General features: G+C 42.1%; 1 protein-coding gene across 10 annotated transcripts in view; it reads right to left on the bottom strand.

The window, feature by feature from the left end:
* RBPJ (recombination signal binding protein for immunoglobulin kappa J region) overlaps positions 1 to 22,445 on the bottom strand; it is a 276,170-nt gene that overhangs the window by 114,211 nt on the left and 139,514 nt on the right. For 2 of the 10 annotated variants that reach the window (XM_003927493.4, XM_003927494.4), the window contains exon 1: positions 7,566 to 7,782. The exons of 2 other annotated variants lie outside the window; for them this stretch is intronic. Coding sequence is in view for 2 of the 8 variants with exons in the window: in XM_003927494.4 (XP_003927543.1) it covers positions 7,566 to 7,585 (20 nt within the window). In the remaining 6 variants the exon portion in view is untranslated. 6 more of the 10 variants (XM_074395973.1, XM_010338174.3, XM_074395970.1 and 3 more) reach the window with 6 other exon arrangements.

Below are 22,445 nucleotides of genomic sequence, written 5' to 3'. Positions count from 1 at the left end.
ATTAATATTCAAATAATCACCTTAGGCCATCTGAAATCACACCACATTGGGAGACCGAGGCAGGAGGATCATTTGAGCCCAGGAGTTCCGTACCAGCCTGCAAAACATAGCAAGACTGTCTCTACACAAAAAAAGTTTTACATTAGCTGGGGTTGCTGGTACACACCAAAACCTACTACTGGGGAGGTTGAGGCAGGAGGATCCCTTAAACCCAGGAGGTCGAGGCTGCAATGAACTATGGCTATGCCACTGTATTCCAGCCTGGGAAACAGAGTGACACCATCTCTAAAAAACAGCAACAAACAACAAACAAAACAAATAATCAGCTTAGCACCCAAGGTCTTCCAAGAGGCTCCCAATCACTTTTCCAGTTTAATTTCCCATCACTCCCTATGAACTCTCACCTCTTCTATGAACTCCCCTCCAAATGGACATAATCATTCACACCTTTGTTCCCACCAACACTAAGTATCTGTTACGGCACTTATCATAATCTCTCTTACACAATAATTACCTGTGTACTCTCTACTAAGTCATGAGCGACACCAAACCATTTCTTAGCGATCTTTATAGGACCAGCACATAACAATGTCTTAAACCTAATAAGTGTTCAACTATTTAATAAATAGGTTGTTATTAAAACAATACTACAAGGAGAGCCATTAAAGCATGGTTATACTATTAATATTTTCCTTAACACTCTTCCTACATGTCTTAGGACACCAATCTTTCTGCTTATTCCAAATGGTGTATGGATTAGGAGCTTTGTACAGCACTTGGTAATTTTTTGCATGAGAAATTTTATCACTCAAATTTTTTTTAAAATGTGAAAAAGTATGCTGGCAAAATAAGGCACAATCTTAGCAGGTCTGCAGTTTCCCAAAAGGGAACAAATGCCTTTTTTCTATTTATGCAAGCCAGTCTAAAGCTAGTATGTGCTGGAGGAAATCAGGCTATGTCCATTATTTAAAAAAATTTACAACATTTATATTACATAAAGCAATAATGTACTTCTATGACACAATCTTTATCATACTTATACAGAAGTTTTATAGAGTGAAAAACTTTTTTTTTTGAGACAGGGTCTTGCTCTGTCACCCACAGGGTGGAGTGCAGTTTGCTGCGGCCTCGAACTCCTGGGCTTAGGTGATTCTCCCACCTTGACCTCCCAAAGTGCTGGGATTACAGGCGTAAGCTATTAAGCCCAACGTAAACATTTTTTCTCGTGTTACATAAACTTTTTATGAGAAACTATTCTTGGTCACTTACAACTCTATCATCTAATTAACAATGCACAGATAATCATTAGCTCTTAGGCTAGGACTACTGAATAGAGAAAAAAACTCCAGAGTCAACTTGATTTTCTGGTGTATTCTGCTCCAGGTCAAACAGACGCAGCTTTCACTGCAATGCTTTTGCAACTCAGAATTCCTAAAAATCTGTTTTCTATGTTTTATTTTTTGTAAACTTAAAATGGTATAAATATTCTCAAGATTGCCATGAACTTCACCAATATGACTAAAAAGCTCTCACGCTTATCACTATGCATTGTCTCAACACATCAAAATTCCACAAATATTTATACAGATAGGTAATTACTACCACTTACAGTGCCTGTGATGCCTTCCCCAACATCCTACAGTAAGTGTGACATGTTTGGGAAATACATTACCCTTTTTAGACCATTAGGATATCATTTCATTCCCTTGAGCAGCAGGTCTAATGAGGCGTAAGAAACACCATGAAGTTGTGCGAGGCCTAAGAGGCATCCAGAACTGTGGGCAGAGTAAGTGTCTGAGAGATAGTAGCAGCTGGGCATTTAACATTCCTACATTGTTACAGCTGCCCAAGCAGAGAAGACAGCAGTAAGAAGTAGACCCCAAAAAGCTGGGGGTGACTCAATGATAACATCCGTGGTCAAGCAGTAATTTAACAAATATGTCTGTTTAAAATGCCAAAGCACATATTTCAAGGGTTGTGGTCCTCTGCACTAAATACGCTGCTGCCTTCCTAAAACATGAGCCACAAAATCACAGCTTGCAGTTTAAAAAGGTCCATCTTGAGCCCTGCTCATGAAAGGTTACCAGAGGAAACTGATTCTTAAAATAAAATATTTGTATAGAATGCTTTACTGTTTACAAGTCAGTTACACATACACTGTTTCATTTGACCTAATTTCACAAAATTTATCTTACTTGACAGTCACAATGTACCTGACAGATAAAATATTATTGTCCCCTATTTTGTAGAGGTAGAACCTGAAGCTTAAAGAAACTATCTATAAGTAATATGTCCACGAGACCTGAATCTCCCCATAGATTATCAACTTATTATTTGGTTTCATGGCATGGAGTCCCCAAAAAGCAGACTACAGTGTTCTAAGGTCTACTCTAAAGTGCATCCCTATCCACCTAGATACTGAAAACAATTAAAAATAATGGAATCTTTTGATAAACACTGAGAGCCAATCACATGAAAAACAAAATGAATTTTAAACTTGTCAATTTTGGACAAATATAATGTAGTATTTTCTAATAATAATAATTTTAAACACTTGCCTAAGAGCCTTACTATAATGCTCTCAGGGGATATGAGACTTCCTGTGGCTGAAAATATCAATTCCTCTTGGTACTTTGGTAAGTACTTCTTACAGAACCAAAGTCAAATATATATAAATTATACATATATTTATGAATTATACACACATACACTGTATACATACACACAAACACACACACATATATAATGGTGCCACACGAATTACGTTGTATCAAGGTTTCAAAGTAGTGAGTCCTGTGTTAAAAAAATATTTTTGCTGAGTCTCTACCATGTAATAGACAATCTTCTAAGAATATATAAATTAACCTGCCACTAAGTAACAGTATTTGGGTGGGATAATTACAACTTCATATCATGCTTCCAAGAGAATTACATACAGTATTTAGTACTGTATTAAATACACAGTATTTATACAGCCAGGCACCAAGTGTAGCTTGGTAGATCTGGTTAGAACAGTCCCTCAGTTTTGAGAAATAACCTGCCATTACTTTTCACACACTAGAAGGCGTTAAACCTCCAGGTTCATGCAGAGACATCAAAACTCTTAAATATGACTGGAGCACTGATTATGGAGAGAAAATGGCAAACAACTGAGTTGGAGAAGAGGCAAATGAAATAGTTATTGAAGATCCTATGTGCCACAATAGCTAACGACTTCTGAGTAACTGCTATGTGCCAGGAATTCTGCTAAATGCTTTCATACATTATCTCATTTAATCTTCACAATAACTTTCTGAGTTAGGAGTAATGATCTTGCAACTGATGAAGAGATTAACTGGTCAGGGGTTTTAAGTGGCAAGGGTTTAAGTGCCGGAGACAGAACTGGAACCCAGTTCAGATTAAACACTAAGTGTGAGCTCATAACCCTCCACTCTGTTGCCTCTCTTAACAAAGGCTGCTAGGGGGAGCCATTGAAAGGTTTTTAGATTAAGCAGTGATCAGATTTGCTCTTTAGAAAGACTGCTCTGCTACATGTGGAAGCTGGATAAAAGAGGTGACTCTAGAAGCAGAAAGAGGCTGTCAATATATCGCAGTAAACCAGGTGAGAAATGACAGCATGAACTGTAGCAGTGAGGATGGGGGAAAGAGATTCAAGATATTTTTAGGAGAAAAAATGATCATTCCTCAGAAATTAAATGTAAAGGGTTGGTGAGAAACGAATCAGGAATCCTGGCTTTGGGAATCAAATGGGATATGATATCATCTACCACGAACAGAGAATCTGCAAGAGGTTTCATTCAATCAGTAAGTATCTACAGAGTGTCCTTCAAATGCAGAACACTTTTTTAAGGCCAAGAGTCGAGTCTGAAATTATAGTCATGGTTATTAATATTGCTACATGCAGGCCAGGTACAGTGGCTCAGCCCTATAATCCTAGCACTTCAGGAGGTTGAGGTGGGCAGATCCCTTGAGGTCAGGAGTTAGAGATCAGCCTGGTCAACATGGTGAAACCTTGTCTCTACTAAAAATACAAAAATTAGCTGGGCTTGGTGATGCAAGCTTGTAATGCCAGCTACTCAGGAGGCTGAGGCAGGAGGATCGCTTGAACCCAGGATGTGGAGGTTGCAGTGAGCTAAAATTGTGCCACTGAACTCCAGCCAACACAGCGAGATCCTGTCTCAAAAAAATAAAATAGAATAAATAAAATATTGCTACACACAGAAAACAAAAGAGAAAAGGTATCCCATAATTTTATGTTATTACATTTGAGTTTTACGGAACTTCAATCTCATATGCCCCCCCACACACATACACACACAAAACACATCACCCTGTAATTTGTTTTACTTTCTCTCCCTATAAGTTTATGGGGGAAATAAAGTTATCTGTTTTATTACCCACACTGTAATACATACTTGGGACTTTAAAAATCCCACTATTACTACACTGTGTCTTGCCAAGAACTTAAAAACCTCCTATTTGACTTCCTATAAAATATGACCTACTTCACATTAGCTTATTTCAGTAACAATTCCTAGACCTTCACCAGTTTTCATCCAAGGATGCTCTCTGCGAATCTTAGGCACAGCAATCCTGTGCAGATGTAGCAAGTTATTATAATTCTCATTTTACTACATAGTTAGGAAACTGGCCTGGGGAAGTAGAGTAACTTGGAAATAATCACAAAGCCAGATGCCAAAAATAACAACTTTTAGTCAACCCATGAGAAAATACTGCCCCTAGTTGAAATAACATGAAATTTAGTATTAGGAGGAAGCAAAATGCAAAATAATGCTTCAAAGCCAAGTCCTGGGTCTTATTTCCAAAAATGAACAGAAGAATGAGATTTGTAAGAATTTTCAAACACAACAATTTTTTCCTAATGCCTTATCCATCAAGGGTTTCAAAGGTTATTTAATGAATTACATCTGGCAAAAACGGCCTTTCAACCAAACCAATTTTGATCTTACCCACTTAAAAAAACACTAATAGATATCTGTTGGTATAGGGCAATGGTAACTCTTTAACAAACCTAACTGCTTAAAATCCAACGCCTACTAGTGTATATTAGTACAGATTTGAAAATACTACAGGTCTCTTATTTTCTGAAAATATACTCACAGATGCATCAGTAATATGCATGGATAATAAATTTAAAGCTTTAACAGTTAATACTCAGAATGAAAGTTCTCTAGCCACAACTCATCCAGATTTTGAAATATGCTGCTGTTATAATTCAATTAAAAGCAGTTTTATTCCACCACAAAGTAAAAGTCTTACATGATTTAGAAACAAAAACACAGGTACAAGTCAGAGCAAAATACCTCCTATTATACACAGTATTTACACTTTGCTCCCAGTCGGAACCAGTGAGCTCAAGATTTTACTTTTAAAAGAATGATTTTGTACTAAGAACAAGTAAGGGAAACATAAGATTATTGGTAAAACCCAATCATGGGACCCGGACAGCAAATTTTCACACACAAAAAGAGCTTATATATCAACCATGACACCATGGTTTTCCATTAATTAAAATTCAAACTACTAATTCTAATCACAGCTAGAAAAACAAAAAAAATACTTTCCAATTCTCCAATACTCTGTTAGAGTAGATCTTGTATGTCCTCTATCAACAACACTTTACTATTGCAGAAATTCAGTTTGTAAATGAAATGACACTCCAAATGATTTTATGGGTAACATACCTTCCTTCTAAAAGTAGAGATCAACCAGTAGAAAAAAAACAAACTCTTAAAGAATACATTCAAAATAGCAATCCTGATAAATATACTACCTCCTATTCCTAGCACCAGAGTAACTCAAGTCATTAAAATACATCACACCACACCCCCACCCCCATTCACAGAACCCCAAGCTTTCAGTATTACCAAAACAATAAGAACTCTTCAATGGTCCTTTAACACTAGGAAGTGTCTTTAAAATAATCTCACTTGAAGTTATATAAAACGTTAATTTTTTGCTGCATTTGATTAGTATCTTCCACAAAGATCCTAGAAGCAGTATTCATCAACCAGAAATTGCACTCTTCGGTGCAGTCCTTATTTCAACCCCAATGGTGGGTCAGAAGGGTTGTCACGAATCTACAAAGCAAAAAGCACATAACTGTAAACTATCTAATGATTAAGAAAAAGCAAAACATTTATATATAATTCCCAAGCGGGATGCCTCTCCATTCCTTATGAGGCAGGAGTCACTGATAAACTCTAAATCTAGATTCTAGAAAATGCTGAAATTCTCCGCCCCAACACTCACAAGTTTTAAACATGGAAATTCACGCAACTCCTACTCACACGTCAAATGAATATCCATTGTGGATATCTGAAACTATTCTCAAATACTAACAGAAATATATATATACATCTTGAGCCTCCTTCTAACCGTCCCACAATACCCTCCAATCATCCTCAGGTAACCTAGATGCAAAGCTCCGACAGACAGCTGCCCTTGGCCTAGGCCGTCAGGAACCAGGAGCGGGGCGGGGGCCGGGGGGCGCAAGAACCACCAAGAGACCAGATCTTTTTCCAGGGCTACTGTTTCCAAGCAAAACAACCCACGGCACTAAAGAGACGGCGATGAAAATTGGAGACGCTTTAATCCCGAGAGAAAGGGGAGGTGGGGGGGGGGCGGATCGGGGGCTACAGGAAATCCCGAGAAAGGGGTACTAAAGAGGAAACTAAACTAAGTATCCCATGCATCTTTCAGACCCACGAAACAACAACAAACCGTTGAGTCTGTGTGCACTTAGAAGCAGCAGATGGAGTCCCCGGGGCTGAGACAGTTCAGCAGACGTACGTACACCGTAGGTAGTGGATAAATCAACCGATGACCGGAGGGGAAGGGGATGCGGAGAGAATAAGCCCGTGCATGGGGGAGACAAAGCCCCGGGGGGTGACCCAGAACCACAGAGAAGGGTGAGAGAGGACCCACAGGAGAAAAGACAATGGAAGAACCATTAAGGCAGAAATCTGGTGCCCGGGCTGTGGTAGGTCACCGGGCTACCGAGAAGAGTGGAGCACAACAAAGGGGCATGGGAGGAAGGACAGCGGAGGGGAGGAGATGGAGATGCGATGCGGGGCGCCACGGCTTGGACAAAGCGCCCAAGGCGGCGAAACAAAGGGCCGGGGGTAGAGAGTCGCGGGGGGCAGCGGGGAAAGACAAAGCGCCCGAGGCCGGGGGCACCAGCGGGGCGAGGCGGCGACGACTGCCGCGAGGAACAAAGCTGCACGGGGCCCCCAGGCAGGGCCCGCGGGAGGCGCGGAGCAGGCACGGCTCCCGCGGGCCCCGCGCTCCGGGCCGCACTCACGCCCGCACCCGCCCGCCTCGCCGCCGCCGCCCGCCCTCACGCGCCGGAGCCCGAGCCACAGCAGCGCAGAGCGGCAGCGCACGGCCACACGCCGCCGCCGCCGCGCTCGGCGCACGCGACGCCGCCCCCGCGGGCCCCTGGATGCCAAGCACGCCCCGGCCCCCGAACCCGCCGCCCGCCGCGGGCTGCCAGACGCCCGCAACTTTCCCGATTCCCAGCGCTCCGATTCCCTCAGACTTACCCTGTCACAACAGGCGCCATCTTCCACAAACTCTCGCCAAAACTCCAACCCTCGCGAGATTCCCCCCGACGCCTTCCCTGGTCCCTCTCCCCCTCCCCTTCCCTTTTTCCTCACTCCTCGATTCCACCCAGCCCCCGCGCTCCCTTTCCCCTCGCAGCCGCCGCGAAGAGCCAGATGCCTCGCGCGCCCGCGGAGTAGGGGATCCTGCTCGCTGCCTTCCCTGGAAACCTACCCAAGCGATGGAGCATGCGCAGGCGGCTCCTCCGCGGGCGAGCCCTCCGTTTGGTCCATGCGGAGTGCTCCGGTTATCCGGGTTTTGGGACGCGCCTTGAGAGACGTACGTGGAGACTGAGGAAAACCGGAGGGGATTACTACGGGGACAGGGAATGGAGGGGTCAGGAGGCGGGGCCGAGGGGAAGGGAGGAGGGGTCCTGGGAAAATCGGCCGCGTTTCACAGGCCTAGATGAAACACCTCCTCAAATGGGTGTTTTCCAAGCGGCTTCCCGCTCACTCTGGGTTCCCAGCTCTTTTCATTCATTCAAACGTTCCCTGGGCGCCTCCTTTATGCTAATCTCGGCGTTAGGTGCCGGAGCTTCAGAGGTGCCTGGGGTTCGGGCAAGTGACACGTCGGGAAGTGTCTCCTTTCATTACACCCACATGCTAATGAGGAGGCCCTTCCAGAGCTCCGCAAACGGAAAACTCATGCAGTTGAGCTTTCTCGCCTTCGCGTTCTCCTTGGGTGTGAAATGAGGTCAGGCCAAGGCTTCTGGCAAAGACACGCCTAATGGCTACCTCGTAGACACAGTTCTTTCCAGATGGGAAAACTGCCTTAGAATTGAGAGCCACATTCTCCCACCTCCGAGTCGGGCCAGAGGCCCCGATCAAAGCTCCCGCCGCTCGCGTGCTGCGTGGCCTCCCTAGGACCCCAACGCAACCGCTACGGTGTGTGAGCCCAGGTGTGTGTGGGGGGCCACTACTGCACAGGGAGCCGGGCCTCCCGAGGGGCTGACACGGCGGGGGATGCTGCCGGCTGCTCGAATCGCGCTTCTGGCCGCCTGATCCCGGAAGCCCCCGGGCGAACCTGGCCCGGCCGGGCACGGAACAGCACGATGCAGGGCCCGAACCCCGCCCCCTCCTCCTACCTGCAGCCCCCCATCTTTCCCCTTTCCTTCCTAGAGATTCCCAGATCCAGCACTGCCTCCCGCAGGGAGCCCCAAAACCCGGAGAACTGGAATTCGCCTCCCGAAACCTGCTGAAGGCGCTGCAGGATTGGCGCGGCCGCGCGAGCGGTAGTGCGCGTGCGCCAATGCAGGCAGTCCAGTCTCACGCTACACCTTCCCACCGCCTTCCACTACTCTGCTCAGACACAACACGGCCGTGGGAATTTCCTAAGCCTCGCGAGAACGCGCCCTCTGTTGCCTGGGCTTTCGCCCCAAATCTCGCGGAGCCCAAGCGGGACAGGTGTTTGTCTAGAGCTCCGGGCGCCGTTCGTGCCGCGCGTGCCCGGGAGGCTGGCAGCGGGCGGCGGGCCGCAAGCTGGGTGGGAAGGGAGCGGCTCGCCCCGGAGGCGGGGCGGGAGGGCGCGTGGCTGGGAGCACGGGGCGGAGGGCAGCGGGGGAGGAGGTCGGACGTCTAGCACACACACGCACACGCCCTGTGACGCTGGGTTGAAGACGAGGGGTGGGGAGCCTCGAAGGGGAAGCCAGGAGGTTGGAAGTCGCTCCCGGTGCGGAGAGTGAGCGGTCAGGGCCTAGGGCAGGAGGAGCCCCAGGCAGATCTCCCGGGGAGGTTTCCTGTCGCCCTCCACAAGCCTGGTACTTTCCTAAAACGTGCTAGACGCTGGGCCCCCAGCCTCTGGGAGCCGACAGACAGCCCCAGAGTCGGGTTTGAGTCATGCCTTGAGTCACCTAGTCTGGCCACCACTTCGCTTACTTGTTTAAGTTCTGATTCCCTTAGCTACTCTCCTTTAGCAATTGATTGTTTTCTTTCTCATCTACCCCCTGGCCCTGTGAGCTGGGTAGACTAAAAAAAAAAAAAAAAATTGCTGCGTGCTCACATTGCTGCCTTGTGTAGATTCTTGCTGCCGTTTAAGGACACGATTTTTTAAATTTCTTCTCAGTCTCTTCTTAGCCTTTTGAAGTAATCCTACAAATCAGTTTCTGGTCTCTTTTCCCTCTCACTAATAAGGCTTTTTTGGCTTTCCTTCACCTTTCCATATTTTTGTTAAAATATCCCATTTTACAAATTGCTGTGGCAGGTGCTGTAGTGACTACTGTTTTAAATGCATCCCTTCCTTGTGAATCATTCATCCAGTGAGTTCCTGATTACATTCTTCAACCAGCCACGTTTCAGATTGGCCCTGATGTGGTTTCTATACCACCCTTAACCTGGCGTTATCTAGAACTGGTGTCTTCCTGCTGACATCACAGCCCCGCAAACGTAGAGTTGAATTGAATTTTGATATTTGGAGGACAGTGAGTTCTCTAATAGGAGGAAATCCAAGTTGTTAAGTTGTTTTCAAGGTTTTAGGGATGTGTGTGTGTGTTTGCCATTCTTTTGATTATATATCACAGAGAAAAAAAAACCCACATATTTAAAAGCATTTAGTGCAATATCTCTGCAAGTCTGTTTTGAAACAGGATATCTCAGGAGGAAGACAAAGCCCTTGGGACACATATTCCTTGGAGCTGTCATCCTAAGAAGGTATTTCAGTCATAGCCTAGTCCAGACCACTGATCTATTTGGAATCATGGCCTTCTGAGAGCCCAGAGACCTTGGGAAGCCATGGTAACTACAAGCGTAATAACAGCTCCCCCTTCTTGCCCTAAAACATGCTCCCTTTGCAGCCCTCCTCAATCTGAGGAAAGGACAACTCCATTCTTCCACTTATGTCAAGAACCTTGGAGTCTTTGCCTCCTTTCTCACTCACCCAAGATACGATTGGACAGAAAATCATACTGGCTCCACCTTCAGAATACACTCAAAGCCCAAATACTGTCTGTCACACTTCTTTGGCTACCAGCCTAGTCTAACCCATTTCTTTCCACCTGGTTGAAGAAAGTTCCCTGACTCATTCTCCCTTCTTCCGTTTTTGCCTTCCCTAAATCAGTGCTAATAGAGCATTCTCAGTGACCCTCTAGAACTACCCCTCAACTTTCCTGTTTCGTTGTGAGGACCTAAACAGTGTGGCCTACTGCCAAACCCCCTGACCTCTCTGCCCTCACCTCCTCCTCTCCCCCTCACTCCATGGCTTCTCACTGGCTGCTTTTTCTTACTGTTCCTGGGACGCACCAGCCACCCTCTCAACTCCAAGCCTTTGCTTTTTCCACCACCTGGAATGCTCTTCCCTCAGACAACATGTAGCTCATTCCCTCACTCCTTTCTTCTCTGCCTGATGTCACCTCGTCAGGGAGCACTTCCCTCACACCCTTCCCAAGGGACTCCCATACTCCTCACCCTGCTTCCTGCTTGACTTTGTCCATGCCACCTATCATTAACTAACATAACATACATCACACTTGTGTGCTGTGTTAACTATCTGCCTCCTCCCATTGCAATGTAATCTTAATGAGGGCAAGGACTTTTGTCTATTTTGTTCATTACTCAAGCTTTAACTGCTAGAACAATGCCTGCTGCATTGTATTTGTAGAATGAATGGGGTGTCTTCCACTTTAGGGCAGGTAAAAATGATTCTGAAGACTCACTAAGCCTTCTAGGGTTCAGAATAATATTGGGGCTAGACTAGTAATGAGTACCCCAGTACCAGCCTGCCTGTGGAGGAGAAAAAGGCCTATAGAGCAACCACCTGTCTTGGTTTTTTACAAAAAGAAAAAAAAAAGTCTTCTGGGTTAGACTTGTAGATGAGGCTGCACTTAATTTTTAGAGTTTCCTTTACTCTCTATTTTAGAACCTCAAAGAAAAAACAACAAAAACACCACTAGCAGGATGAGTTGCTAGTGGGAGTGAAAATGAATATAATATTTATGGAAAGTATATTAGTTTGTTCTTGCACTGCTATAAAGAGATACCTAACACTGGGTAATTTATAAAGAAAAGAGGTTTAATTGGCTCGCAGGCTGTACAGGAAGCATGGCAGCATCTGCTTCTGGGGAGGCTTCAGAGAGCTTTTATTGGTGGCAGGCAGCAAAACAGGAGCAAAGCAGGCAACTTACACAGAAGAAGCGGGACCAAAGCGGGTAGGGGAGGTGCCACACACTTTCAAATGACCAGATCTCACGAGAACTCATTATCAGGAGAACAGCACCAAGAAGAAAATCCACCCCCACGATCTAGCCACCTCTCACCAGGCCCCACCTCCAACACTGGGAGTTACAGTTCGACCTAAGATTTGGGTGAAGACACAGATCCATAGCAGATCAGAAACCATTTGGCAAAATTTGTCACTACATATTTATCCTACAATTCCATTTCTAGAAGTTTATCCTATGAATACGCTCACACATGTAAAATTACCTATATTTTGCAGCATTACTGATGGTGAAAACAATACTGGTTGCTGGCTGCAGTGGCTCACACCTGTAATCCCAGCACTTTGGGAGGCCAGCGTGGGCGGATCACAGGGTCAGGAGATCAAGACCAGCCTGGCCAACATGGTGAAACCCCATCTCTACTAAAAATACAAACATTAGCTGGGTGTGGTGGTTCACGCCTGTAGTCCCAGCTACTCAGGAGGCTGAGGTAGGAGACTCTCTTGAACCCGGAAGGCAGGGATTGCAGTGAGTGGAGATTGTGCCACTGCACTCCAGCCTGGGGACAGAGTGAGATTCCATCTAAAAAAAAAAAAAAAAAAAAAAAAAAAAAAAAAAAAAAGCTGGTAACAAACATCAAGAGGTGTCTTTTTAAAAAAAAAAAAAATTATATATTCATAGAATGAAAGAGTGTATTTATTAATAAGCAGAGGCTGCTTTTTATGTACTTACCCAGAAAGATCACAGAGTTTAAAAAACTGCAAAACAGTGATATATATGTACTTACTATCCTATATGTGTCTAAAATGCCCCTGGAAGGAACACTAGAAACTAACAATGACAGGTCGAGTACAGTAGCTCACACCTGTAATCCTAGCACTTTGGGAGGCTGAGGCAGGTGGATAACGATGTCAGGAGTTCAAGACCAGCCTGGCCAATATGGCAAAACCCTGTCTCTACTAAAAAAAACAAAAATTAGCCAGGTGTGGTGGCGTGTGCCTGTAATCCCAGCTACTCGGAAGTTGAGGCAGAAGAATCACTTGAACTTGGGAGGCAGAGGTTGCCGTGAGCCGAGATTGTGCCACTGCACTCCAGCCCAGGTGACAAGTAAGACTCTGTCTCAAAAAAAAAAAAAAAAAAAAAAAAAAAAAACCTAACAGTGACTGCCTTCTTATGAGGAACTACAGTTGGTTGATGTAGGTGAGGGAGTGCCTTTCCTTGCAGTCTACTGTCTTGGATCCTTTGAATTTTGTACCATGCACATATATTTCCTATAAATACATATATGTAAAACTTAGGAAGGAAAAGAAAGAAATAGAATAAATGTGCAAGAAGACAAAAATTGTTTCCTTTCTTCTACTTTAGTAGAATTATTTTCTAGTAGAAGTTATGATTCCAGCTTGGTGGCTCACACTTGTAATCCCAGAAATTGGGAAGGCTGAGACAGGCAGATCACTTGAGCCCAGAAGTTCAAGAAAAGTCTGAACAATATAGTGAGACTGTCTCAATAAAAAACTACAAAACTTAGCTGGGCATGGTGGCATATGTCTGTAGTCCCAGCTACTCAGGAGGCTGAGGTGGGAGAATCGCTTGAGCCCCTGAGGTTGACGCTGCAGTGAGCTGTGATTTCGCCACCGCACTCCAGCCTGGGCGACAGAGAGAGACCCTGTCACCTGTCATATACACACACAGAAAAAAGTTATGTATGTAACCTATCATCTTGGTAGAATTAAAACAGCAAAACTGGCTCATGGTTCAAACAGCATGATTAGAGCATCTACCACTGCAGGTATCAGTGGTATTGATATCATCTTGGTATTTTACAAAAATAGGCAACACGAAGAACCCAACCTCCAAGGACTCCCTGTCTAAGAGAATACACTAATCAGTAGCAGTGCAATTCTATGCTAGGAAAGAGATACAAGAGTTTAACGGCTTGGGGATACAATGAAGGAAGACCTAACTTTTGCCTCATGGGCCCAGTCTTTGCAGAGATGACTTCTGAGCTGACTGATTGCAGTGGGAGTTCAGAAGACAAGAAGAGGGGGAAGCATGACAAGCACAGGAAACAGCCTGTTCAGCCTCTGAGGTGTGAAAGAGCATCTGCTGTTCAGGGGAACTCCAGGTGGGGAGTTGATGCACACAGAAAAGGGAAAGGCATTCTAAGCAGGGTCATCAGAAGGGCCTGGTAGAGCTGTGGTCCTCAGAACTTAGTGGGCATCAGAATCAATTAAGGACCTGAGTCTCACTCCCTAAGACGCTAAATGAGTAAATCTAGACTGAAGCATTTATAGCAGGTATTTTCAGCAGGCTGGTCAGAGATTCTGATACAAATTGTCCATGAACTGAGCTTTAAGATTTTTTTTTTTTTTTTTTTAAGACAGGGTCTCGCTCTGTTGCTTAGTCTGGAGTGCAGTGGTGCAGTCAAATGTCATTGTAGTTTCAAACTCCTGGGCTCAAGAGATCCTCCCATCTTGGCCTCCCAAAATGCTGGGATTACAGGCATGAGTCACTGCACCCAGCAAGAATCATTCTTTGTTATAGAACTTGAGTATAACCTTTATCTGGGAAGTTCTCACTAAAGGAGGTAATGGCACATAGTTTCTTTTTAAAAAATCAATAAATGAAATATTTAAATAGTGAAAGGGATGAGTTTGGAAGCCCCTAGATGAGTATCCAAAGGCATGCGAAGCAGCTAGTGGCTTGTGAGAGGGACATAACAGTTTGCTGTGGTGGTTTAAACACAGTGACACCTTTCTTTCTCTTTCTTTTCTTTCTTTTTTTTTTTTTTTAAACAGTCTCGCTCTTGTTGCCCAGGCTGGAGTGCAGTGGCACTATCTCAGCTCACTGCAACCTCTGCCTCCCAGGTTCAAGCAGTTCTCCTGCCTCAGCCTCCCAAGTAGCTGGGATTATAGGTGCACACCACCATGCCCGGCTAAATTTTTTTGTATTTTTAGTAGAAATGGGATTTCACCATGTTGGCCAGGCTGGTTTTCAACTCCTGACCTTAAGTGATCCTCCCACTTCTGCATCCCAAAGTTGCTAGGATTATAGCCATGAGCCACCATGCCTGGCCCCACAGTGATTTTGCTTCAACATTGCTAGGTATGTGATCTTAGACAAGTTGTTTAACTCGTCAGTGCCTCTGTTTCTTCCCCTGGAAAGTAGAGATGATAGCTTCTAATTCATAGGATCGTCAGAATTCAAAGTATTACTGTTTAAAGTACATAGAACAATGCTATAATATAATCACTATAGTAGTGTTAGTTGTTACTATTCAACAAACCCATAACTTGCATTCATCTCATCAAAAGTGTTACAGGCCGGGCGCGGTGGCTCAAGCCTGTAATCCCAGCACTTTGGGAGGCCGAGGCGGGTGGATCACGAGGTCGAGAGATCGAGACCATCCTGGTCAACATGGTGAAACCCCGTCTCTACTAAAAATACTAAAAATTAGCTGGGCATGGTGGCACGTGCCTGTAATCCCAGCTACTCAGGAGGCTGAGGCAGGAGAATTGCCTGAACCCAGGAGGCGGAGGTTGCAGTGAGCTGAGATCGCGCCATTGCACTCCAGCCTGGGTAACAAGAGCGAAACTCCGTCTCAAAAAAAAAAAAAAAAAAAAAGTGTTACAAAGCATGTCACAATGCCTTACTTCAAAAAGCAGTGTCAGTCGGGCACAGTGGCTCATCCCAGCACTTTGGGAGGCCAAGGTGGATGGATCATGTGAGGTCAGGAGTTCAAGACCAGCCTGGCCAACATGGTGAAACACCGCCTCTACTAAAAATACAAAAATCAGCTGGGTGCGGTGGCAGGCACCTGTAATCCCAGCTACTTGGGAGGCTGAGGCCAGGGAATCGCTTGAGCCCAGGAGGCAGAAGTTGCAGTGAACCCAGATCGCACCACTATACTCCAGCCTTGGCGACAGAATGAGACTGTCTCAAAAAAAAAAAAAAAAAAAAAGTTAAAACAGCCAAATAAACTGATGATTTTATCTCAGTTGGTGTTAATTCATTGTTTTTATCATATCCCACTCAGAAATGACAATATCATTATTACTGTCATTTAATTTCCAAGAGGATCACATGTCCAAAAGTTTGGAAATCCCCGTAGCCAATGGGAGCCTCTGAGGACACAAAGCAGGGTTTCTTGTTATCAGATTGTGCAGGGGCTCTGTGCCTAAGATGGCCTTACTGCTAACTCGTGTTAGAAACTAGAAGCTGCTCACTCTACAAATGCTTAACTGATTTTTTTTGTTCATCTTTATGTTTCTCTTATATTTATAACATTATCCCTGTCATTTTCTGCCATGTGCATGTGTTAATCAAGGTTAATAAAATGTACCAGAGACTGAAAGCGTGCCAAGAAGGATTCCATCAGACTCTGCAATTTTATATAGAAAATAAGCTCCAACTCCAGAATTAAAAGAAATAAAGAAAACACTGAAAATGAATCACAGCTTTAGGAGAACTTGAGAAACAAAAATAAATAGTCACCATTTTCTGTCCAATTGTGTTAAATTTTTCACAGGATTCTTTGGCCCCGGCAATTTCAGTTTTTTGCAGGCCTGGGTTAAGTTTTGCTTAGCTTGCTAACATGTGCAGCAGTTCAAGAAGGTAAAGCAAGAAATTGAATGGGCCATTTACTCTAGTGATGTGGAACGTGAATGGAATCAAATGCACATTTGGTGAAAAGAATGTGTACAAATCTAATAATTTGTCAGAAGTTTTTGTAGCTAATGTAATTGGAGGAAAATGTTTCCATGTGTGATTGATAGATTTTGTTCTTTTTACATCGTGAACAAGTTAAAGCCAGTTAACACTACCTACACAAGAAATGACAATGCCATATGAATAATAAAATTCTAGTTACCTGTTTATAAGGGAATATACTTAAATTTTGATTTCCTAAACTTTCCCCCTTTTTCATGCATCATATATTGCAGTGGCTTGGGTTCGGTGTTAAGCCAATGTTAAACATCCATAATTTTAAAAAAGCAGCTGGGGTACGAATGAAAGAACATTGAATAGCTTCACCACTAGGACTTCCACCACTAGCCAAATTCCCAACTTTAGGCAAGTTTTTTTCTCACCTGCAAAAGGTATAAAACCTATTGCATAGGGTTGCTTTATAATTAATTGAGGTATTACATAAAAAATCTGGGGACATAGTAGGCACTCAGTAAATTTCTTAGGAAATTATTTTAACCATACCCGTGTTCAGTTTTCTTGTATTAGACTAATAATACCTGCCTTAGAGGTTCATTGCATGAATCAAATTAGATAATCACAGGGCATGGTGGATCACGCCTGTAATCCCAGCTCTTTGGGAGGCCAAGGCAGGAGGATTGCTTGTGCCCAGGAGTTTGAGACCAGCCTGGGCAACACAGGAAAACCCCATCTCTACAAAAAATACAAAATTAGCTGGGAGTAGTGGCATGTGCCCAGCTACTTGAGAGGCTAAGCCCAGCAGGCCAAGGCTGCAAGTGAGCCATGATCACGCCACTGTACTCCTGGGTGACAGTAAGCACAAGACTCTGTCTCAAAAAAAAAAAAAAAAAAAAAAAAAAAAGATAGATAATTATGTGGGTAAGTAAATCGGAAAAATCCTGAGTAAAATCATGGTATTTAATTTTGGTTGGCACAATTGTTTTTAAGAATTTGACTGTGGTTATATAGGAAATCAATAGTACAGAAAAGATGCCTTTATTTTCTTCTCTGGCCTGTGTTGCTATTAACCTTGAACACATATGGCCTTTATCGCATTTTCACAGAAAACCTACTGGAAGGGTTTCATTCTTTGCATCTGTATTGCTTGGTATCATAGATAGTGTAATGATAAGCATCAGCTTACAGATATAACCTTTGTGGCTAGCACCCTTGTCCAAACCACGCTAAGAACTAAGAAGATCCACTTTGGATCCTGTTTATTCAAGCACTGATGAATAGTGACATAGCAAACAATTCACATCTTCTTAAGTACCTAGCTTTGTGAAAGATAGCTGACTAACTGCTAATCCCCTTGAACATCAAAAACGAAATTCTACATTGTCTCTTTTCAATAGTTGTTGCTATAATTAGGTCAATTTTTAAATTTTAATTAATTTTTAAAATTTTTATTGTCATCACAACGTGGAAATTTAAAAGAAACTTGTGAAATTACTACAAGAAAAAATCTCTAAGGAAATTTCTAATCATGCAATTAATAAATATTGAGCACATACTTCATTTGATACAATAGGTCTGTCTGAAGTTTCTTCTCAATCTAATAATGATGTATTTCATTTGTAAAATGCATTAGAGAAACTATTTAAAGGAATCTTTAAGACTCCATGTTAGATATTATAACGTATTATCCTGTGCTTTTGCTACTTAAAGTATTATTTTGATGACTAAATTCTGTCATAATTAGCATCCTGTAGAACAGGCATCCCCAAACTTTTTACACAGGGGGCCAGTTCACTGTCCCTCAGACCGTTGGAGGGCCGCCACATACTGTGCTCCTCTCACTGACCACCAATGAAAGAGGTGCCCCTTCCTGAAGTGCGGCGGGGGGCCGGATAAATGGCCTCAGGGGGCCGCATGCGGCCCACGGGCCATGGTTTGGGGACGCCTGCTATAGGAGGATGGTTAATATAATGAATTATATTAAAGTGTTATTAATATTCCACTAATGGATAAAAACATTTCTCAAGATCTTAACTACAAATCATTTTTCATCTCAATACTTTGGAAAAATTTAGAAATTGATGCATGCTTTTTTTTTTTCTGCCACCCTTCCAAAAACGTGGCCTAAATTTTACCCTCAGAATAACTTTTGACTTCAGTGAGACTTACAAACTATCATCCGGGAGAAGCATTTGGCTCCTACTTTTCTCAAGCCTAAAGTTCTCCAGAAATGTTCTTATGAGATGCAAATCTGATTTTCATCAAGCAGTTTTACCTACGTAGCATCATATTTTCCTTTACCGGCAAACACTAAGTATTTTATTTTTAACCAGCACAGCTATATCTGTATTTGCATGATGCTTTCCAACTTTCCGAAATAAGCAATGAAACACAGAATCTAGGCAAAAAAAAAAAAAAAAAAAAAAGAATTTAAGAACTGAAAAATGACCTCTGGAAAACAGATTGCATAGAGAAATATTTAGAGGGTTTTCAAAAGGTTGTATGCCCATCTAATATGCAACAGCTTTCTAATTATATATTATTTCCAAAGTGACGGTAAATATGACTGAGTCTCAAGCTCCATCACAGACATCAATCATCTCAGTCAGTCCTCAGGACAATGCTGACGGTCAGTAATTTTATTCCCGTTATTACAGATGTGCCTCAGAGGGTATGACTTACACAAGTCATTCTCCTAGAGCGGAATTTGTGATTGCCAGTGAGTTCTGTATTTTTTTGGCTATAAAATTTTAAATTTTTTATAGCCTGGTGCAGTGGCTCACGCCTGTAATCCCAGCACTTTGGGAGGCTGAGGTGGGTGGATCACGAGATCAGGAGTTTGAGACCATCCTGGCTAACATGGTGAAAACCCATCTCTACTAAAAATACTAAAAGTTAGCCAGGTATGGTGACACACGCCTGTAGTCTCAGCTACTCAGGAGGCTGAGGCAGGAGAATCACTTGAACCCAGAAGGCCGAGGTTGCAGTGAGCTGAGATTGTGCCACTGCACTCCAGCTTGGGCAACAGAGCAAGACTCTATAAAAAAAATTTTTTTTTAATTCTTTTTATTATAAATTGAAAGATAACATTTTATGTGAAGTACCCAGAGTATCAGATTATAATTTTAATAAACTAAGGTTATAAAAATGATTTATAAAAGTATAAATGATAAGAAATGCAAAAAAAATTTATTTTAAAATATATTTTAAATAGTTAATATATTTAATTTTTTAAAAAGTCCTACAAACAAGTAACAGTGAGTGTCCGAGAATGGGTGACCAAGACAGGGGCTACTGAATTTTAACCCGTTTGAATTTTCTGACACATTTATTATTTTAAAAAATAATTCTCCAAAGAAATGATAAGAAAACTACAGACCAATGCCTCTTATAATATAGACACAAAATCCTCGATAAAATACTTGCAAACACTCAACAAACTGGAATGGAAGGGAACTTTCTCAACCTGATAAAAGTCATCCATAGAAACCCACCACCAACATCAAAAGAATAAAACAAGGATTTCTATTCCCACCAATTCTATTCAACATGATACCGAAGGTTTTAGCCAGGATAATTAGGCAAGAAAATGAAGTAAAAGACATCAGATTGGAAAGAAAGAAGTAAAAGTGTCTATGCACAAGATCATGTCAATATACATCAGATGACATGATCTTGTATATTGACATGATCTTGTACACAGAAAATTATAAGAACTCGCCTGGGCACAGTGACTCACACTTGTAATCCCAGCACTTTGGGAGGCTGAGGTGGGCAGATTGCCCGAGGTCAAAAATTCAAGACCAGCCTGGCCAAAACAGTGAAACCCCATCTCTACTAAAAATACACATACAAAAAATTAGCCAAGTGTAGTAGTGAATGCCTATAGTCCCAGCTACTTGGAAGGTTGAGGCAGGAGAATCACTTGAACCCAGGAGGCAGAGGTTGCACTGAGCTGAGATCATGCCATTGCACTGCAGCCTAGGTGACAAGAGCAAAACTCCTCAAAAAACAGAAAAGAAAAGAAAAATGTAAGAACTCCACTCAAAAATTATTACCTGTACCACTAATACATATATTCAGCAAAGTTGGAGAATACAAGATTAATATAAAAAAATTGTATTCTATATGTTTTCAGTGAACCATCTAAAAACAAAACTAAGAAAACAATCCCATTTCCGATAGTGTGAGTATCAAATATCTAGAGTATCAAATTAAATAAATAAAGTACTTGGGAATAAATTTTTAAAAAGAAGTGCAAGCTTTATGCTCTGAAATCTACAAAACACTGTTGAAAGAAATTTTAAAGGATCCAAATTAATGGAAAAGCATCCCATGTTTATGGATCAAAAGGTATTATTATTAAAATGGCAACACTCACCAAATTATTCCACAGATTCAGTACAATCACTATCAAAATCCCTATTGGCCACTTTGTAGAAATTGACAAGGAGGGCCACAATTTTATGGAACCCAGAATAGCCAAACAATCTTGAAAAAGAAGAACAAAGTTGGAGAATTAACAGTTCCCCATTTCAAATTTACTACAGAGCTACAGTAAACAAAACTGTGTGGTGCTGGGTAAGAATAGACTTACAGATCAAATGAACAGAACTAAGAGTCCAGAATAAGCCTTCACATTTAGGTCATTTGATTTTTGACAAGTGTCAAAAGAATTCAGTGGGAAAAAGAACAGTCTTTGGAATAAATGGTGCTGGGACAACTGGATATCTACGTGGAAAAGAATGAAGTTGGGCCGGTAATTCACAACAAATTAAAACATTACCTTAGATTGTAGACGTGAATCTAAAAACCAAAACCATAGAAGAAAATATAGGAGTAAATCTTCATAACCTTGAATTAGCAGTGATTCTTAGCTGTGACACAAAAAGCCCAAGTAACAAATGAAAAAGCAGATAAATTGAACTTCATCAAAATTTAAAACTTTTGTGCTTCAAAGGACACTATCAAGAAGTAAAAAACGACAACCTACAGAATGGGAGAAAATATTTGTAAATCAAATATATCTGAAAAGGAACAAGTATCCAGAAGATACAAAGAATTATTAAAACTGAATAATAAAAAAACAAATAATTTAATAAAAAATGGGCAAAAGATCTGAAAAGACATTTCTCCAAAGATGTGCACATGACCATTAAACACATGAAAAAATATTCAGTATCATTAGCCATCATCGAAAAAACCAATCAAAACCACAATGAGATACCATTTCACACCTGCTAGTGTGGTAACAAGCAAAAAGACAGATAACAACAAGTGTTGACAAGGATGTGGAAAATTGAAACCCTCATACATTGATAGTGAGAATGTAAAATGATGTAATCATTTTAAAAAGCAACCTAACAGTTCCTCAAAAGGGCAACGATAGAGTTACTATATGACCCAACAATTCTACTCTAAGGTGTAAACTTAAGAGAACCGAAAATGTGTCCATACAAAAACATGAATGTTCATGGCACCATTATTCATAGAAGCCCCAAAGTGGAAGCAATGCAAATGTCCATCAGTTGATGAAAAACATAAAAATATCTAGAAAATAGAATACTATTAGGTTATAAAAAGACATAAAGCATGAAACACATCACAACATGGATGTACCTTGAAAACATACTAAACCAAAGAAGTGAATCATGAAAGATCTTTTATTGTGTGATTCTGAATGTCCAGAAAAGGCAAATCTATAGAGACAGAAAGCAGATTAATGGCTGTCTAGGGCAGGGCAATGTGTATGTGGGGATAACTGTGAAAGGATATAGGACTTCATTTGGAGTGATAAAAATGTTCTAAAGTTGATTTTGGTGGCAGCCGCACAACTCTGTGAATATACTATACACTACTGAACGTGCACTTTAAGTGAATGAATTATACGGCCTGGGAAGTGTACCTCAACGAAGCTGTTAAGCAAAGACAGGAGAGAGAGAGGAAATTTAACTTTATTCAATTACATGCTTGTTTTTTATGTAGTATTTTTAAAAATAGAGACGGG

Source organism: Saimiri boliviensis, chromosome 3 (genome assembly GCF_048565385.1).
Source record: "Saimiri boliviensis isolate mSaiBol1 chromosome 3, mSaiBol1.pri, whole genome shotgun sequence".
Classification (NCBI taxonomy): Eukaryota; Metazoa; Chordata; class Mammalia; order Primates; family Cebidae; genus Saimiri; species Saimiri boliviensis.
The sequence above is the reverse complement of the archived record's forward strand: the minus strand, read 5'-3'. Positions and strand labels throughout refer to the sequence as shown.